At 38.1% G+C, this 20,529-nt stretch overlaps 1 protein-coding gene across 3 annotated transcripts in view; it reads right to left on the minus strand.

Moving 5' to 3' along the window:
- The window catches only part of LOC142856324 (exocyst complex component 6B), a 523,494-nt gene that overhangs the window by 277,871 nt on the left and 225,094 nt on the right, over positions 1-20,529 (minus strand). For all 3 annotated transcript variants that reach the window (XM_075983673.1, XM_075983672.1, XM_075983674.1), the window contains exons 9-10: positions 690-773; positions 241-287 (exon numbers count right to left, since the gene is read on the minus strand). In XM_075983673.1, the coding sequence (XP_075839788.1) occupies positions 241-287; positions 690-773 (131 nt within the window). The remainder of the gene's footprint in view (positions 1-240; positions 288-689; positions 774-20,529) is intronic.

Below are 20,529 nucleotides of genomic sequence, written 5' to 3' on the forward strand. Positions count from 1 at the left end.
TTGTTTTTGAAATAGCGTATCTCTGTGCAGCCCAGGGTGATACTTGTCTCCTAACCTCCCCAAGCACTGACTGAGAGCTGTGTTATCTTGACCCAGAGATGTTCCTTCTTAATTATAAGAAAATAAAAATCTATTTTTTCTCTTGAATTTACCAAAAAGAATAGAAAAAAACTTCAAAAGTAAAGGTATATCTTTTATAACTCTTACAAAAGAAGTATAGAAACTTAAATATGTACCTACCCTACAATTTGATTGAAATACTTCCTGTAGCCATCTAAAGTTTCATGCTGCAACAAAAAAAGCAAAATTACTGTTTCTGTGTTATTACTTTTAGATGTGAAAATCAGTTACTTATTTTCGGGAACTTAATCTCATAGACCATAAGGTAAGTATAACGATAACGCCACAATTCTACAAATTAACAATGGAAATGAGTGAACTGATACATACCTAGAACATAAAATAATGGATAGCACATAACAGTCAAGAACATTGACAGCCATTTTTACTTCAAGGCACATTTGCCAAAGTTGTGTGAGAATGACACCAAGCACATATAGGCAGGTGCACATGCATAAATGTACACAGACACATAGAGACACACACACACACACACATACACAAGCATGCACAGTTAGCTACCAGGAAGAAAAAAGTAAAAGTACAGAAAGTGCAGGTAGCAAGCCTACCATGTTTGACGGAGGCTGGAGCACCAAACGAGCCTGTTTTCGTCTCTGTTTTCGGTAGTAATTTTCAAACGTTTCTCGGGCACCCTGTAAAACAAGCAAGAGGAAATAATATAATTGCCTTAAAATGGATAAGAATTGAGCAAACTTCGGGTGTAGAATTTAAAGAACACCATATATCTCAAAACCTACTATTGTAATGATGATAATCACAAATAATAAAAGCAACTATGACCTAATCACAAAACCCTGAAGCATAGACAGGAGTGACATTTACAACAACATGGATACAATGAAAGCTTTAGCACACCAAGGCCAGTTTCTGAGTCAGTAATTATAAATTCACTAAAATTAAAGTTAAAAAAGAACAGTAAAATGTTACAATAAGTAAGAAAATGTCCCTTCAAAAACAAATAGAACATTTCAAAAAGAAAACTGCCCAGAATGAAAAACAGCTTAGATAGGATTCAAAGTAAGAAAGGCAAGAGCTAAGGATGACAAATCCTTTCCTCAGGTGAAGTCTTACCAAGAAGACCCAGAAAGGCTCTTTCGGACAGACTGGTATGTGCTGAAAGAGGCAGAGGTGGGGCCACTCAGACTTAAGCAAAGAGCACCTAGAACTTCTGGGACCCACAGATGCCAGGAAGAAATGAAGATTCTTCCCATAGTCTCAAAAGGGAGTGTGGCCTCCAAGATGCTTTTAATTTGTAATTCAAGCTTCCAGAACTGGGATAGAACAAACTTCTGTTATTGTAAGTCATATAGTTTGTGGTACTTGCTATAGCAGCGCTAGCAAAATAGTACAAACTGAGAGGGTTTTGTTATAATATGCCCCATTGTGACTAACATATTCTTAACCCGAAACTTTTCTCAATCAAGTAAAAGAAGCAGAAAGATCCCATGGAGACTAAGAGCACTATTTTAGACCCAGGTGACTAGATTCTAACTACGGTTCTGCCCGTCCTACCAATAGAACTGCTCTGACTCCTTGCTGCTAATTTACATTTCACTGTCTATTCATTTGTGCTTGTGCAGTATCCTTTTCATGTGTAAAGATTTCAACCTGTTCCCATGCCTGGCTCAGCCTGCTTTCTGATACCACCCAGAACAACCACCTGTCCACGGGGAGACCATACGCAGTGAGCCTGATCCTTCCACATCAATCATCAATCAAGAAAATGCCTACTGTACTCCATCAAACATTAATTAAAATTTGAAAATTAAAACCACAAAAGAAAAAGATTTCAACCTTGTGCAGCTGCTACATGGACTTAATGAGATATGAAGCCTCACCCAAAACAAGCATTTATATATGCCCTTACTTTTTAAGATAAATCAGATGAGCTAGGTGGTAAGGAGAAAGCAGCCTCTATTCATGCAATATCTAGGGTGTGTTCTTCCACCACATAAAAAGTTGAAGCTTATTCAGCATGACTCCTTTGTTATGTTATTATCTACCTGAACTGAGAAGACTAACTGAAGTCACAATCAAACAAACATACCACAGCGTGGGGTGGGTTTTGGGCAAAAACCCTCTGTAAAGAGGACAACTGCTTCTCCAGGCTGACCAGCAGCTGCTTCACTAATTCTTCTGCAATGCTGAGATGGCTGCAGACAACCACAAAGAAATGTGGCATGTACCCAAAAACCTTTCTTGAAGAAACCGAAATAGATATTCTAATTTTTACATTTCAGAAAGTCTTACTTTTTTATGTTAAGAATGTCAAACTCAGTTTCAGTCCACAGGCTAAATAGATACAGGTCGCAAGATGAACTTGGCCCCTGGATCAGGGCTATTAAGTAAGCCTTGTAACCTTAAAAACAAACACCTAAAACTGCCAAAGTGATTATCACTCTCTACAAGTACTTCTTATCTATAAAATGAAATCAAATATTAGCATGACTGTTTCATCACTTTATTCGTTCACCATTTAATGAGGAAGGAAATTATTAAGTAACAAGTGGAAACTGCCATTTGATATGCTAAAGTTATTCCCTACTTGTTACCAACACATAGGATACTGGTGCTGTTAAATGTCAATTACATGCTGTATACACTGGAGGGCTTTTCATTTTAAGGTTAACAGCCCTAAATGACCTTTATTATCCTAGTGTGACATTACATATTTAACATTCTTCAGAGCCAAGATACACTTAGCCGTGAATTTAGACAAAGCCTCCATTCTAATTAGACCATCAGGCACTAATTTGATTTCTTTCTTGTAAATGATAGAGAATATACTAGAGGAAATTCTATATAAAAATCAAATTCATTTTCTTTCTAATATTCCTTCAATAGAAAAAGGACCAACTTATCTAATAAGTCTGGCTTCCAAGTTTACAAAGGTGAGTTGGATTATCCCTGGTGGCTATTAAATAATTCACCTTTAATAAGTCTATTCCTTCGGCCAATTTTATCAACTTGGTGTCTAAAGGCAAATTCAAGAAGCAGGCATTTGCCCAGTCTAGTCTGAGTAACTGGTGCAGTACTTCCCCATTCAGAAACAGGTCACTAGATGAACACAGGGGCTTCATTTTAGCTCCAAACTCTGAATCACTAACAGATTCTACAGTTTTGAAGGAGAGGAGAAGGGAGGGACATAAAGGATTAGTTTACTGACAGAAAATGTTTGGGGAGCAGGTGGGACCTAACATTTATACAAATTGAAAGAATTAGAGCTGGCGGGGGGTGGGGGGGTGTAGCGCACGCCTTTAATCCCACTCAGGAGGCAGAGGCAGGGCAATCTCTGTGAGTTCGAGGCCAGCCTGGTCTACAAGTGCTAGTTCCAGGACACAGGCTCCAAAGCCACAGAGAAACCCTGTCTCAAAAAACCAAGAAAGAAAGGAGGGAGGGAGGAAGGAAGGAAGGACAGTTCTGAGATGCATTTAAAGGCACATGAACAAAGTAGATGTTGTGATAAAGAATAGAAGCTCACACACCATTCCTATCTTGGGTTAACAGTTTGATGGCATCTCATTTTAAAAAAGGAACACAGGGGAAAGGATAAAGTGCATTTTCATTGTGAAAAAACTCTGAACCTGCAAATTCATCACTTGTTAAAAGTTAGCTGAACTACAAAATCAATACTCAGAGCCTGTTCAAAAATATTCATAGCTATGTGAAGAATTTCTAAAACTTCAAATTATCCAATGCACATGTTCTTAGTTAAGGTCAAACAAGGCAATACGCCACCTTTTGTTTCAGGTCAAATACTGTAAACCTGTATCACTTTCATGGCCTATCCAATGCCACATTCTATGTATGCATTTTTGTGCTTTTTGTTCATTATTCTGCTCTTTAAAATGGCCCTTACCTGTAACAAATAAAATGTTATCCAGTGTTCCTAAGCTCATAAAGGCTTACAATGTGATTTATAGAGAAAACCTGTGTGTTAGATAAGCTTTCTGCAAACATTATTATAGTGTAATTGGCTGATATGATTTAATATACTTACACCAACAGTATATTAAAGAAGATATCTCTTTGTTTTGCTTGTAGTAGAGAGGGTGTTGTTTTGACATAAGCTCTCATGTAGCTGAGGATGGCCATGAACTGATCTTCCTGGCCCCACCTTTTAGGTGTCAAACACCTAATCAGTGTTTTATTAAACTAATACAAGTGACAAATCTTTACATGGTTAAAGATCACTGTCCCGCGGTAAAAACATCCTTCAACATCTTTTATCCACACAACTATCCTCAAAGGCATATTCTCCAATCATACAAATATCAGAATCACATTAAATATTTGAAAATAAAATACAAGTAAAAGCCTGAATTCTTCATGTGTTTAAGTACTTGCCTAGACAGGAATAAAACATAATCAATGAATACTTCCATCCAATGTGGACAAATGTGTGAGGCTTTGTGTTTAGGTATAAAGGAGCAGGAAAATCGGCTTCTAACCAAGTTCAAATACACATTCTGCAGATATAGGTTACAAATGCGCACCATCAAACAATTGGGACCATGTGGGCCTAGGAGAGAGAGAGAGAGAGAGAGAGAGAGAGAGAGAGAGAGAGAGAGAGAGAGAGAGAGAGACACGAAGGAAAGGTCAAACAAAGAACCTTTCTATGGATGCCTTTCCTCATACTGATAAAATGTATACCATATCTAGTTAGCCATCCATATATGTGGGCTCTGCATCTGTAGTTTCAACCAAGTATGGATCACAAATACTCCTAAATGAAAAAGATGTAAATGGTAAACTGGCTCAGCAGGTTATATCTAAGCCAGACAACTTTAGTCCAATCCTTGGAGTACCACATGCATGAAGGAGAGAACTGATTTCCAAACTGTCCTAAGATCAGCATAGAATACTGTGGCATGTGTCTACACACTCATGCAAGGGGAGGGGGGAAATAAATAAATAAATATAATAGATCTTCTTTAAATATTTAGAAATCCACAGAACTGTACACATAACATATGCAGGTTGTTTCCCATATCACTATTCCCTAAACAGCAAGTATATCAATTCCTTATGAAGACTTGCATTGTGTTAGACACCGTGACTAACATGGAGGTGACTTATAGTGTCTGGAGGATATGCACAGGTGACAGACAAAGCCACAAAGACTGTTTTTCACAGTAAGGCAAGGAAAATACCTCATTGATCCTATGGAACAACCAAGTACAAACACCTATTTCATGTAGTTACTGAGTCTCATGTCTTAAAATAATAATGGAATTTTTGTGTAGTGTTATAGAAATGGTAAAAAGCTGACATCAAGAAGCCGCCTCATGTGGGCAATAATTCTACAAAGTATGCAAAAGAGGACAGACACTATATCCTCTTCGATGGCATACTGACTAGGACATTGGCTGACTTCACAAGTCTTAACCGAGCAATTCTTTCTATGGTATGCTGACTATGAAAGACTTTTTTACTAATCACTGTAAAGAAAATAACCCTCAGACTAAGAAATAGCAAAACACCTAAACAAAGAACAAAGAGGTGAACAGAAGAAGGGAAATGCAAACCATTGTTCTTCCGGCTTGTCTACAGGAAGCAATATTTCCATTTGGGCAAAGCCTGTAATTTCACCACCCTGCCTGCAGCTGGAACACTCTTTTAACTGTCACAGCAACCAAGTGTAGACAGGTTTATTCAGAGTTTAAAAAAAAAAAAACTTAAAGGGCGATTTTAATTTGTGTCCATCTGTAAAGGGGAACACTCTTCCTAGGGCCCCATAATGATGTTCAGCGGGATATTACACTTCACCAGATGGCTAATTTGCACAGCAGGCCCAAAGCAGGGTTTCTTTCATTAGAACTGCCCTAAAGATCAGACTGCAGGAACATATGTAAAGAACAACCCCAAGATGCCCCCTATTGCTTAAATCTAGAAACATTCTGTTCCCAGATGTAAAAACCCATTCAGAGTATTCCCCGAGCAAGGTCACTCAGGAGTCAGGATGGTGTGTGTCACAACTCTGGAAACCTATTTTAAAGGTCAGAAAAATGCTTTCATTTCAAAAGCCACAACAATGTCACAATGTTAAAACATCTTAGAAAATAAGCTATGAAGAAAGGGTAATTTCTCTTCAAGACAATTTATCATTAAAAACATCATTTTTTCCAAATGCTTCCACTTTTTATTTTATTCAAAATAAATTTTATTTTATTCAAAAATGAATCTACATAAACTTCTGACCCTTCTAGGAAAGAGCACAGGCAGTCTGATGTTCTGGCAGAGTCCTATTTATTTTTCAGATGCCCATATAAACAGTGTTTGTCTTGGCATTTCCTCCTGCAGCGATACCCAGGCAGGAGGCACGGAAGAGCATCCCCTCTGGGGTTTAAACATAGAAAAGAAAAAAACCTGAGGTCTAATGATTATGGAGCAGTCTGTGCTTTTGAAGAATGTAAACATCATGATTAACAATCTTGGCCTTTATAATTAGCTTCCCCGGTCCACGACAGAGTGTTAATTTATTAAATATTTTCACAAAGAGTCTTTTATTATCAGATTCAGTTCAGCTGGCTCCTTTCAGAGCATTACCAATTACAACCAATAAAGCTCTAATTGATGACTGCTTTTTATAACCTTTGACCTAAGATGATAAACAGTTGTACCTTAGAGTGAAAGGGTAAACCTCAAAGGGAAGGGTGTCTTAATCATGCTTAGTAAACCAAACCGCTTAGAATTACAACCTACTTACCTGGCAAGAGCAAAAATGCAGACTTCCTCTGTGATTAGGGGAATTGATCAGGCAAAGATTTGAATTTCACTTATAAGGTTAAGTGTTCCTTTTGCTACAGAATCCCTAACCTGAATAATCTGTATATAACTGTGCACTTTATAGACTAATGACTTAAAGAGTAAGAGCCAATCCAGTTCAGGAAAATTAACAAGAAAAATTTAGTACATGACAGAATTAATGCAGACAATTAAAACTTAAGTTACTCTACACTTTTAAAAACAATATTATATGAGTTACATTGCCCCTACCCCAATCCCACCTTTTTATTACATAGTCTCTAACATACCAGAACAACCAAGGATATGTAAGAAGGTGGTTAAGCTAAACTGCTAGACCAATAAGAAGACACAAAAAATTTTTAAGAGAATTTTCCATACACAAAAATCAAGGATAGTCATTCTTTCCATTAGAAAAAAAAAACGGATCCAAAAGAAAATGGGGCATTTCTGCATTCTCTCCAAGGAATTATTCCCAAAGCTGACAATCATCAAAAGAACTAAATAAACACCTAATTTCACAGTGTAATTTTTTTTTCTTGTTTCTTTGTTTGAGACAGGGTTTCTCTGTGTAGCTCTGGCTGTTCTGAACTCGCTCTGTAAACCAGGCTGGCCTTGAACTCACAGAGAGCTGCCTGCCTCTGCCTCCTGAGTCCTGGGATTAAAGGAGTGTGCGACTACCACCCAGCAGAACAGCAGACTTAAGGAAAGTCTCTTATACCCTAACTCATTTATGTTAATCTTCTAAAATGTTAAGGTGTTTTACAATTTGAAAATTGAAACTTCTCCAAACAAGTCTCCTATTCTGCTCCATTTGTCAAAAATGAATAGAGCCTCTGCTTAAGAGCTAATTGGGAAATGTGGCTTTTAAAAATATAAATAAATAACCATCTTCGTATAAATGAAGGTAATGAAAGACTGGCAACAGTTCTCATAAATGAAAAGTAAGGAATTTAACATAGAAGGTGCAATATAAACATTTTATACAAAGAGTCAGACAGCTTCAAAGTCACTCCCCAGATAGCTACAAGAAAGTTAATGCTAGAAGAAACACAAAATCTGAGGTTCAAAGTACATTATAAACAAAGTTATACACATTATTATGATGCACAAATGTATGTAATGGATCCTTTATTGAAGACACATGGTACCTCCTGAAATTTTAAAACACATTACACACACACGCACACACACAAACACACACACACACACACAGCCTTTGTATACTTAAGTGAGGATTGGAAAGTTTTGTTCAAATAAATCTTATCCCCTGACATACAGAGAGATGCTGTATAGAAACAGACAAATTTAGAATCTAAGAATATATAATCTGTCATACTGAGATTCAATGGCTCCTAAAAAATAAGCAGAATGACTAAACATAAACCAAATGGAAATATGTTTATACTTGGTAAATAATATAAGAAATAAGAAAAAAAGAGAGGTAAAAGTTGATCAAAATGTTCCACTGGGACTTTGGTTGAACTTTCCTATCTTGAAAATTCTACATCAACATACTGATGCAATAAAAGAGACAAAACTCCAGCACACTTCACCTGTTCCCCTCATCAGCAAACATCTTAGAGAACTATTACATCATGAAAGGATATTTACAATGACATAACCATGATGTACATTTTCAAAAGTGTAAGGATCTCCCAAGTTCCCTTTTACAGCTCTGACTGCCCTCTGACCCTGTACCACATAGTTCTTGGTAACCACTAACCTGATCTCAATTCTAGAATTTTGTAAATACATTATGGATCAGGGAGATGAATAAGTAAATAAAGTACATTCTATGCAAGTATAAGGGCTGAATCGCCAGAACCCACATGCATATCCAGTGGGCTTGGTAGCTTACCTGTAATTTCACAAACAGGGAATCTCTGGGATTAGCTGACTAGCTAGACTAACAAAAGTAAATAAGCTCTGGACTCAAAGCAGAGATCCTGCCTCACTGAAAGTGGAGAGTGATACAGGAAGGTTCTTCTGTCAGCCTAGTCCTCCACACTCATACATTGACACATGCATTGGCTGTGCCCATCCACACACAGGAACACACATACACAGGAGCATGCGCACTACATATAACCAAATGCCAAAAAGCTATAATGTCTCTTTAATAGAATCATGAGATTTTTACCTTCTAGGACTGCCTTATTCACCTGCAAAATTCTCCAGGTCAAGGACATGTCAATGTGCTTTTCTTTCTATTGCTGAGGAATAATCCACCGTTTAATTAACCACTCACTTAGTGTGAATCAATTATGAAAAATGCTGCTATAAATATCCTTGTAAAGATGGTAGTCCAGAAGGGATAAGTGACCAAAAGTGCCTTTTGGTTATACTTTAAGTTTGGAAAAGCTACCGGTATGTTGATTTCCAGAGTGGTTATATCATTTAATCCCCACTAGAATCTTTGCCATAATTTGCCCGTACATAATTTGTACATAACATAGGATTTTGGCACTTTGCATACTGGACATTTACCAATTTTATGGAAGTATGGACTATACATCTTTTTAAAGTCTTACCAAATTATACTAGGTATTCATTCTTCCATAAGAAAAATTTCCATGAATTCAAAATTAAAAGCATGGCATTCATATAAATTTATTAGAAATATATGAATCAACAATAACATTAAAAAAAAGTTAAGCAGGATATTCCAGTTCTAAGTTTTTTACCAAGACAAAGTAGTATCTAGGCCCATTAAAAAGACTTGCTTGAATAAGAACAATACTGAAACTTTACACTAGAAATAGCTCAATGTCCCTCACTATTCACAAAAATAAAAATAAGCAAATTGCTGAGATATGCAACAAGAGGCATGAATTGCTAAACATGCATCCCAACCAAAAATATTGGCCTCAATCAGTATAAACATTTCCTGCATATATAAAAAGTGATGTCTAGCCTCTAGCTGCAGGCAACAGTGATTTTAAGTGAAAACAACACAATATTAATCCTAACCCAGAACTGTTGGGAATAAACAAGTCAGTTCTCATATTCTTTTTTTAAGAAATGCCAAATAATTATTACCTTTTCTAAGGGGTTACATGTGAGACAATTTTAAATGTGCATGCCTTTTAAAAGGCTTTAATAATTCCAACTAAATACTCATCAAAGTAGTGAGTAGAAAAAAATATCTAAAATACCCATAGCTAAAGGAGTTTGAGTTCCAGTTCCAATCCTGAGTTAGAACCCTGGTTTAAGCCCTAGTTACACGATTAGAAGCAATTTATAACTGGAGGAATGAGAATACAAGCAAAGAGGTCAAGACCATGATTGAGGATACCCACTGAAACAGCTTACCTAAGCTAATGGAAGCCTTTCAACTCCCAACTCAGACCTGACAGCAAGGAAACCAGCATAGGACCAAACTAGGCCCTCTGAATGAGGGTGACAGTTGTATAGCTGGGGCAGACTGTGGAACCACTGACAGTAAGACCAGGATTTAGCTTTACTGCTTGTCCTGACTTTTTGGGACCCATTCTCTCTGGAGAGATTCCTAGCTCAGCCTAGATATAGTGAGAAAGGCCTTGGTCCTGCCTCAAAGCAATGAGCCAGACTTTGTTGGCTTCCCATGGGAAGCCTTACCCTCTCTGAGGAGTAGATAGGGGATGGAAGAGAGGATAGGGGGGAAGTGCAGGGACCAGGAGGGAGGGAGGGAGGGAGGGAGGGAGGGAGGGAGGGAGGGAGGGAGGGAGGGAGGGAGGGGGAACTAGATTTGGCATGTAAAATGAGAAAAGATAGCTTTTTTTAAAAGAATAAATTAAAAGAAAAAAAGTGCCTCAACTGTATCACCTGTAAAATATATACTGCCAGGGTTATAAAATGATACTATTTTGAAGATTAAATAATACAACCTACACAGAACGGCAGCCTACAGACTGGGAAAAGATCTTCACCAGTCCTACATCTGACAGAGGGCCCATCTCCAAAATATATAAAGAACTCAAAAAACTAGGCATCAAAAATCAAATAATTCAATTTAAAAATGAAGTACAGATCTAAACATAGAATTCTCAACAGAAGAATCTCTAACAGTAAAGATCTACTTTAAAGAGAGCTCAACATCCTTAGCCATCAGGGAAATGTAAATCAAAATGACTGAGATTCCATTTGTCAGAATGGCCAAAGTCAAAAACACTGATAACAGCTTATGCTAGAGAGGATGTGGAGCAAGAAGAACACCCTGCCCCCCACTGCTGGTCAGAGTGCAAACTTGTTCAGGCACTTTGTAAATCAGTGTGGCAATTTCTCAGAAAATTGGGAACCTACAATCAAGACCCAGCTATAACCACTCTTGGGCATACACCCAAAAGATGCTCCATCATAACAGAAGGATACTTGCTTAACTGTGTTCACAGCAGCATTATTTATAATAGCCAGAACCCAGAAACAGCCCAGATGCCCCTCGACCACATAATGGATAAAGAAAATGTGGTACATTTACATAATGGAGTATAACTCAGCAGTAAAAAAAAAAAGAAAAAGAAAAATAACATCAAGACATTTAAAGGCAAATGGATGGAACCAGAAAAAAAATCACCCTGAAAGACAAACATGGTTTATACTCACTCATAAGTGGATATTAGCTGTAAAGTAAAGGATAACCATTTGACAAGTCAGTCCAAGAGAGGCTAAGTAACAAGGAGGGAACAAAGAGAGATACATGGATTTCCCTGGGAAGGGGAAATAGAAGAGATCTCCTGAGTGGACTCGAGGAGGGTGGCAATGGAAACATGAGGGATCCGGTGGTGGGGGCTGCAGGGAGACAGTACTGAAAGATATCTTTATATGAAAGGCATTTTGGGGTCCAGTAGAAACCTGGTGCAAGAAAAACTTCCACAAATATACAAGGATGACCCCAGCTAATACTCCTAACAATACTGAATAGGTAGCCTGAACTGGCCATCTCCTGTATCAGATTGGTGACTGCCCCAGTTGTCATCAGAGAGCCTTCATCCAATAACTGATGCAGACAGACGCAGAGACCCATAGCCAAGCACTGGGCCAAGCTCAGGGAATCCTGCTGAAGAAAGAAGGATTGTACAAGCCAGTAGGTTAGGGGGTGATGGGTATCAAGATAATCTAATCACAAGTGAACCCACAGAAACAACTAAACTGAGCTCATAGAAGCTCACAGAGACCAACAACTAGGGATTCTGCATGGGACCAACTTAGACCCTCTATACAAATGTGACAGCTGTGCAGCTAGGTCTACTTATGGAACTCCTAGCAGTGGGAGGACGACCTGTCCTTAATACTTTAGCTGGTTTTTGGGAACCTAGTCCTCATACTAGGTCACTTTGCCTAGCCTTGATAGAAGAGCTTAATCATACCTCAATTTGATATACCATGCTTGGTTAATACCCATAGAAGGTCTGCCCCTCTGAAAAGAAACAGAGGAGGAGTGGATTGGGGGATGGGCAGAGTGGAGGTTGGGGGAAGAAATAAGAGGACGGAAGGGAAACTTCAGTGGGGATGTAAAATAAATGAATAAATTTAATAAAAATAATAAGAATATAAAGGAAAAATACAACCTACACAAACCACATGCTATGGTACACAGCCTTCAGGAATTTCTCACTAAACAGAGTCATTAGCATCACCCTCATCATAAGCTCTTATAATTAGCATTCCTTTCCTCTTGATGCAGCATCATATAAATATAAAAAACAGTAATATGAATCTATTTGTACAAAGAAATATTTGTGATATATGTAGTTAAGTATGATATTATTACAATTAATTGCTTATAAAAGAACATCAAATGTGTCTGGAAACAATGACTATCAGGAAGCCAATGAAACTGTGGTGAAACTCTTAAGTCACTTAGTTTCTTCAAATTTTTTCTATTTTGTTTTAAAACAATGAACAAGGACATATAGAAAAGACATAAAGGTGTTTCCTTAGTTACCTTTTCTGTAACACAGGCTCTGTCTCACAGGCATTGACATGTCTCCTGGCTAATTCCACTGGATTGGGATCAAAAGAGTCTAAAGGAGATAATGGGTAGTGACTGGCACACACTCTGCCTGATACTGAGCTAAAGAACACAAAAAAGGAATAAAAGTGCTTCCTGGAAGTTGATAGGTGGGCACTGAAGTGGATCCTGTACTGTGTCGAGTGTTAGCCAGTGCAAAAGTTAGCAGAACTGGTACCAGGAGGAGAACTTCCCGTCCTAGAAGCTTTGGTAACCCTGAGATCAATATCCTTTTGTCACTACCAACACAGTAGCTGGCCATCTAGCAATACCCCAACCCAGAAAGTACTGAATACACAACTTCAAGATCATTAAGTGGCGCACAGTAGAAATTTTCAGAAGAGCATGATTTAGGGGGCTTGAGAGATTGCTCAGAGGTTAAGAGCACTGGATGCTCTTCCAAAGGTTCTGAGTTCAACTCCCAGCAACCACATGGTGGTTCACAACCATCCAAGATGAGATCTGGTGCCCTCTTCTGGCCTACAGGCATATAGAACACTATATACATAATATATAAATCTTTAAAAAAAAAAAAGACCATGGTTTAAATGGCCAAATATCTAAAGGGCTCTACTAAAAGAATAACAGAGCTATGCCTGGAAAGAAGGGAAATTTTTGCTATTTTTCTGAATGGGAAGGTCTACTTGAAGTAAGAGCCTGGAACAAGCTGCACACTAATCTGGCATAATAAAGAACCATCTGGCAAGCTGTGAAAGGAAGCCCTACCCTAAGAGTAGTCCAGAACAACTCTGGCCTTGACTAACTGGGCTGGCAGTGACATTCTTAAAATAGCACCTGAAACTCCCCACCTGATTTTCCCAAGCCAGACGTAAAGAGAGAGCAACAGAGAGAAACATAAATTTCAATTAAAAACCATCCTGACAAGCCCAAAGCTACGTCAACACTAGCACATTACTAGCGTCCTCATCAGGCAACCCTCCCAATCTTAAGAGAAAATAACTCAACGTATTCTTTCTGCTCAGCACTCCACCCTACCCATTCACTGTTCTACATCAAGACTGACGTACTTTACTAGACTGCCTTTCTTTAGTTCTATACGTCCGAATTCCAAGTCATTGCCAGTGTTAGAGAGAAGGATATGACTATTATTTTCAGTCTTTCCATAACCACTGAGAGCATTACTTTATAACTTTTATAAATAACTTTCTCAAACTCCAAAGACAAGAATTAATGCAAAATATATCATGGATTTATTTTTCAGGGATAGCCCAGAATATATTATTATCAAAAAGCCTTTTTTTTTTATCCAACCGTACAGCATTTCCTCTACAATGGAAACATCAATGATACATTAGAAAAGTGTATTTCAAATTTAACTCCTAAGCTCAAGATTGGGCTTCAGTTTTGCCAATAACTCTGTGATCCTCTGGGCAGTTCAGCTGGTATTACTAACCCTCAAGTCAGCTCACAGGCTGGTGCCATGAAGCTCCGTTGGGATTAGCCATGTGTGAAAGTGCTACTGAAAATCACGGAGCGGCTAAGGGTGAACAGGCATAGCAGTGGGGGGTGCTGACTATAACACCCAGAGCTGTAACTGAACTCTGAAATTAAGGAAAGTTTTATTTGGTTCTTACCTATTTCATTCTTTCAAGAACTCAAGACACAGATATAAAACTAAAACGTACACAGAATAGTCTGTGCTCGCTGATAAAAACAAAGGGTATTTCACAGAGGCTGGAGAAAATAAGATGAAGAATGAATAATACCAGACATCAAACCTCCATAGATCCCTGAACACTGCATGTATTTTTATTCTATCTATTTTCTTCTCATCTATGTTCCTCATGCTAAGACATTGAGGATGAAGATCTAGATGGCCAAGTCTGTCCTAGCATCTGGTATTGTCAACTTCCTGACTTTGCTGGGAAACTCTCTAAAGTTTAGTTAAACAGTAGGGTATTTGCTGTGGCAAAGGGTCAATACCATGATGGGGAAAGCAAGCTAGAGGGAGCTCATTGACTCTGAACCGAGAGCTGCAGAGCCTACATGGGACTTAACCAGGTCCTCTGAATGTAGGTGACAGTTCTGTAGCTTGGGCAGTCTCTAGGCCACTGGCAATGGGGCCAGAATGTGTCCCTGGTGCATAAGTCTCTAGGCCACTGGCAGTGGAGCCAGAATGTGTCCCTAGTGAATGAACTGGCTTTTTGAAGCCCATTCCCTATGAAGGGATACCTTGCTCAGCCTTGATACAGAGAGGAGAGGTTTGGTACTGCCTCACCTTGATGTGCCACACCTTGTTGACTCCCATAACAAGCCTTATCCTTTCTGAGGAGTGGATGGGGGCTTGGGTGGGAGAAAGATGGGAGGGGGGACAGGGAGCAGAAAGAGGTGAGGGAAGGGGAACCTGGTTAGTATGTAAAACCATTTAAAAATAATTTAAAAGTTTTAAAAATTCCAGATTTACAAAAAAATAAAAAGTAACAGATATATGAGATATATGTGATAAGAAAACAGAACGGGGGCTACATAGGGAAGGAAGGGAATCAGCAGGTATGAGGGAGGGGGAAATTAGAACAAAATATAATGACATATGTACATAAATGGGATGAAGAAACCTAATAATTCAATAATAAGAAAGAAACCTTCATTTATTATGGTAGCCATCTCATGTCCTATGTTAAATTTTAATCTAAAAAATACGAAAACTTTATCTCTTCAGGGTATGAAGACATACTAGAAAATAAGCATCTTCAGACCGACTGAGTTTTCCCTAATAAATACACTGCAAGACCATGTGAGAACAAAATAACAAAAAATAACAAACATGCCAGGCAAGGCCCACTCCGACTTCAACCCCAGTACCCAGAAGGCAAAGACAAGAAACCAGCTGTGCTAGAGCTGGCCTGTTTCTAAAGAGACAAGGAAAAAAGAAGAGACAGAAGGAAAGAGTAAGGAATGGGGAGTATTTCCCACTTTGGATTGCTCTTATGGAGCTGGCACTATCCAGAATACATAATTTCTTCCTAGTAAAAACTCATGCTTTTGACTCCTACCTAAGTATCTCTATCTCAAAAGTCTTTTTTGTCTCTTACTCCTTCTTAAGGCTGTTAATACCTCATTCCTCATTAATACTGCCCTGACAGGGTCCAAAATGATAGTGAGAAAATAACCACACCATGACAGACCTAAAAATACAAAAATTCCCAAGCTCATGCATGTTACCAATACCACATATGATCTTCATAAATAAACAAACTAAATTTAAATCATGGGGCTAGAATGATAAAAGAGGTATGGAATAAAGATTTAATTTCAAGCTTCTAGAGAATGAAGCGATCTACAGGTACCAATTCTTAAGTCTTGGTAACATGCTCGGAGCACTAAAAACCATTATTTCCAAAAGACACAAGCAGGAAATGACTAAAATGTTTTCAAACCTGTTCTCCTCTGAGTAGAATACACTGCAGGTTTCACCAATGGAAAGGAGCCTTTGCAAATGAGGACCAAAAAATACACAGCATCACTAGAACATCTGCCAACCACAAGTGACTAAATGCTCAAGATGAGTTCTTCTTTCCTATTTCTGAATTACTGTATCATGCAATGAGCACATCTTCCATCTGTAATCATAAAAATTAACTAGAAATGATTCCTTAAGAAGAACTTACCTCAAGTATCAATAACATACATGAAAATCCTAGCAGAACTTATAGAAGTAAAGCCATAATACCAACTCCAGCTTGCTGTTAATTAACCTAGTTATCCAGAGATATTCATGAAGGTTCTAAATCATCCAGAACTGATATAATAAAATGACAAGAACTAATAGCAATTTTATGTACTCACTATCATCAATTAAAAAAAATGGAAACGCACTATGGGCACAGTTAATACTCTTTTATGGAAATGACCAACATTTTAATACCAGAAATAATCAGGAAATTACTTAGGTGCTAATTTGTATCTGCTAAGTAGCAATATTCAGCACACATGCCTACAAGTTACAAAGCAGAGTCCATCACCAGTGCAGTTTAAAGTTTTCAAGGAATCACAGCCAAAGAAGAAAAGAATTGCAAATGAGTGGCACTAAAATTAACATATTATTTACCTGCTATAGTAAAATACTATTATTTATTAAGTACTTTATATAAAAATAATGCATGAAATAAATACTTCACAGACCTTTGGTGATACAGTGTTGGCATCTGGTGTGCCTCCTATAGTATATGTCAAATCATACCACTTTTGTTTCAAATGACCCAAGTCACATGCGGCTAGTGGCTATAAAAGAGACAGCAAAAGGCTAAACTACCCAGAAAAGAAATTACACCCACAGGCACCAGTATAGACCAGACAATCTAAAAACTTTAAACACACAACAAATATTTAACAGTCATATAAACAAAGTGACGAGTAACACAGATTCAGCAAAAACAACAAAAACAGCACAACACAAGTGAATACATGAAAAGCTTTAGCCTTACACCAACCAGGCTGAATCAATGTGATTGGTCTGCATCAAGTACCCCTAGCCTCCTACTCTATGACTGTGGTTTCTAAGGTTTATAACAGAAATCTAGGCATGAGCCTTTTATGGTAGGAACTGAAAGGGCAGAGCTAAAAGCATGACTCAGACCACAACTAAAGGAGCCAGTTAAAACAACAGTGCCTTGCTGATCCTAAGTGCCATTTTTCTACTGATGGATAAACTCAAAGTATCTAATCCATAAGAACGCATCACTATCCACTCACAAAACTAAGACTTAGGAGTTGTCCCCAGAGCCAGGGTAGTGCAAGACCTCCAGCTGACTAAACAGCCTGCCCAGAATTTGACTGCCAGAAGAGCAAAAGAAAGGGAACCAAAAGGAAGGGGAGTAGAGCATCTAACACACTTCTCTGCCTTGTTATTTCTATTCCCCACAATGACAAGACCTTGTGAGCAGGCAAAAGAGTTAAGGAGAGAGCTAAATCTAGGCAGAGTGGGCTGGTTCACATTTTTTAGAAATTACTGCATGTTCAAACAATGGGATATTTGTCAAAGTACAACTTGATCACAAGAATTCATCTGTTTTTCATAACCACGTTTGACCTAAACTGTGCTGACTAAACAAGGTACCCTGTGTTTCACAGACTGGAAAATGTGGCTCCCAACCTCATTTCCAGACCGCACTGGAACTTCCAGCTCCTAGACTAGAGCTTCTTGTTAGCTAAGTGATTCAGATTAGGCCAAGGATGATGTCTGCAGGCATCCTTTATTACATAGATCAGTTTTTCATCTTTGAACTCAAATGGCTAATTTTTCTTTTTTTCTTTGTAGGTACCTATCAAAAAGAGTCTAAGAGAACTACAAATTCTTAAATATTTTCCAACCAAACTGTTATTAATATACATAAAAATTTAATTTTTAAATCAACACTTTAATTTTTACTTGGATATAATTTCGACTTATAGAAACTTATGGGAAAAAACAAGAATGATATAAACCCTCCATGTACCATTTATCCAGATTAGCTTGCTATTATGTATTCCTACATAGTCATTGTCCAGTATGATAGACAATTTATTCTAGGACCTTCATGGAGATCAAAACCCACAGCTCTTCCAGTTTTTTATACACACTAAAGCAGTATGTATACAGAACCTGTGAATATTCTCTTATATACTGTAAATCATCACTTCATTACTCGTAAAACATAATGCATTGTTAACCACTGTTATACAGACTTGTTTATGGAATAAGGAATCTCAAGGAGTCTGGACACGTTCAAAATAGACATAACTTTTAGTTTATATTCTAGATATGTAGCTGGCTGAATCCACAGATGTAGGATCCACAGACTTCAAGGGTCAACTGCACACAGACTGGGATTGTTTTAAATCATATACCAGAGCTTTTTGTACCTCTAGTATTTCATTGCTCACTTTCTGTGAATAAGGATGTCTTCTATCATGACAAAATAATACCAAAGTTAGAAAATCTGACATCTTCCTGAGTAGTGTTCACATTCCAACTCTGTCAGTGTCTTTTATAGCAAATTTCCCCTCAAATAGGGGATTCAGTCTAGAACAAGAGTCAGCCCTTTCCCACTGTCTGCTGTGTACTTTATTTATACATTTACCTATTGGGCTGTGTGCTCCTAAAGTAGAGCAGTGAAGGAGGGTGGATGTCACAAAAACTGATGGCCATGAAAAGCCTAACACAGTTCCTAACCAGTCTTCACATTGAAGTGCTAATTATGGGTCTAAGTAATGGCTTAGCTCAGCTGTCATGTCTCTTTAGCTTCTTTTCATCTAAAAAATAACTTCCTCAGCTCCTCTTTACCTTTTATAAAGATGCACTTTTCTCAGCTAATGCAATGTCCCCTTTTGGGGTTTGTTTTAGAGATTCTATTGCTATGAGAAATCACTATGGTCAAAAACAACTTGGGGTGTAAAGGGTTTATTTCAGCTTATAACTGTCAGGTTACACTCCATCACTGAGATGAGTCAGAGCAAGAACAAGGAGGCAGGAATTAAAGCAGAGAGCATAGAGGAACACTGCTTACTGGCTTGCTCGGCCAGCTTTCTTATACAATCCAGGAACACAAGCCCAGGGATGGTAGCATCCATGGTGAATTGAGCCTGCCCACATCATTCATTAATCAAGACAACCCACAGACTTGCCTACAGGCCAAGTTTATTAAGGTATTTTCTCAACTAATATTACCCCGTCCCAGACATGTCTAGGTTGTGCCAAGTTGATAACAAGCAACCAGCAAATTATTTGTGATAGTTATCTCCTCACAATTAAACTGAAGTGAAGTGACACGTTATAGATGTGATAATACAAAAGCAATGCTTGCTCCCTTTCAAAACATCTCATTCTAAATGAGTTACATTTTTTTGTCAACTTGATACAAACTAGAGTCACCTAGGAAGAAGGAACCTAAACTGAGGAACCATCTCCAACAAACTAGCCTGTGGGAATGTCTGTAGGCATTTTCTTTTTTCTTCTCTCTATATGAATTTGTAATTCATTTATTTTTATTTCATGCAAATTTGGGTTGCATAAAGGTGTCAGATTCCCTGGTAATGGAGTTATAGGCAGTTATAAGCTGTCATGTGGGTGCTGGGAATTGAACCCAGGACCTCTGGAAGAGTAGCCAGTAGTCTTACCCGCTGATCCATCTCTCCGGCCCCTTTTTAAATTTTTAATTAAAATACAATTACATTATTTCCCCTACACACACACATAATATATTTCAAATATCTCATTAATGATCAATGAGGGTGGGTCCATCCCACTGTGGGCAAATGCTGCCCCTGGACAGGTGGGCTGGGTAGTATAAGAAAACAAGCTGACTGAGTCAGTAAGCAGTTTTCCTCCATGGCTTCTCCTTCAGTTCCTGCCTTAAGATTCTGCTCTGGTTTCCCTCAATGATAGACTGTCACTTGTAAGATGAAATAACAAACCCTCTTCAAGTTGGCTTTGTTCATAGTATTTATCTCAGCAACAGAGAAGCGAGCTAGGACACAATAGCATATGATGCTCGCATTAGCTTCAATTTTGAGATCTGGTGAAATTGCTGTGCAATTACCTTAAGACTATTTATTTATTCATTTATTTGTTATTTATTATTAGGTAGAAGTCTTGATCCGTTATCCAGGATAGCCTAAAACTCACAATTTTCCTATTTCATCCTGAGCAG

The sequence above is a fragment of the Microtus pennsylvanicus genome, chromosome 8 (genome assembly GCF_037038515.1).
Source record: "Microtus pennsylvanicus isolate mMicPen1 chromosome 8, mMicPen1.hap1, whole genome shotgun sequence".
Taxonomy (NCBI): Eukaryota; Metazoa; Chordata; class Mammalia; order Rodentia; family Cricetidae; genus Microtus; species Microtus pennsylvanicus.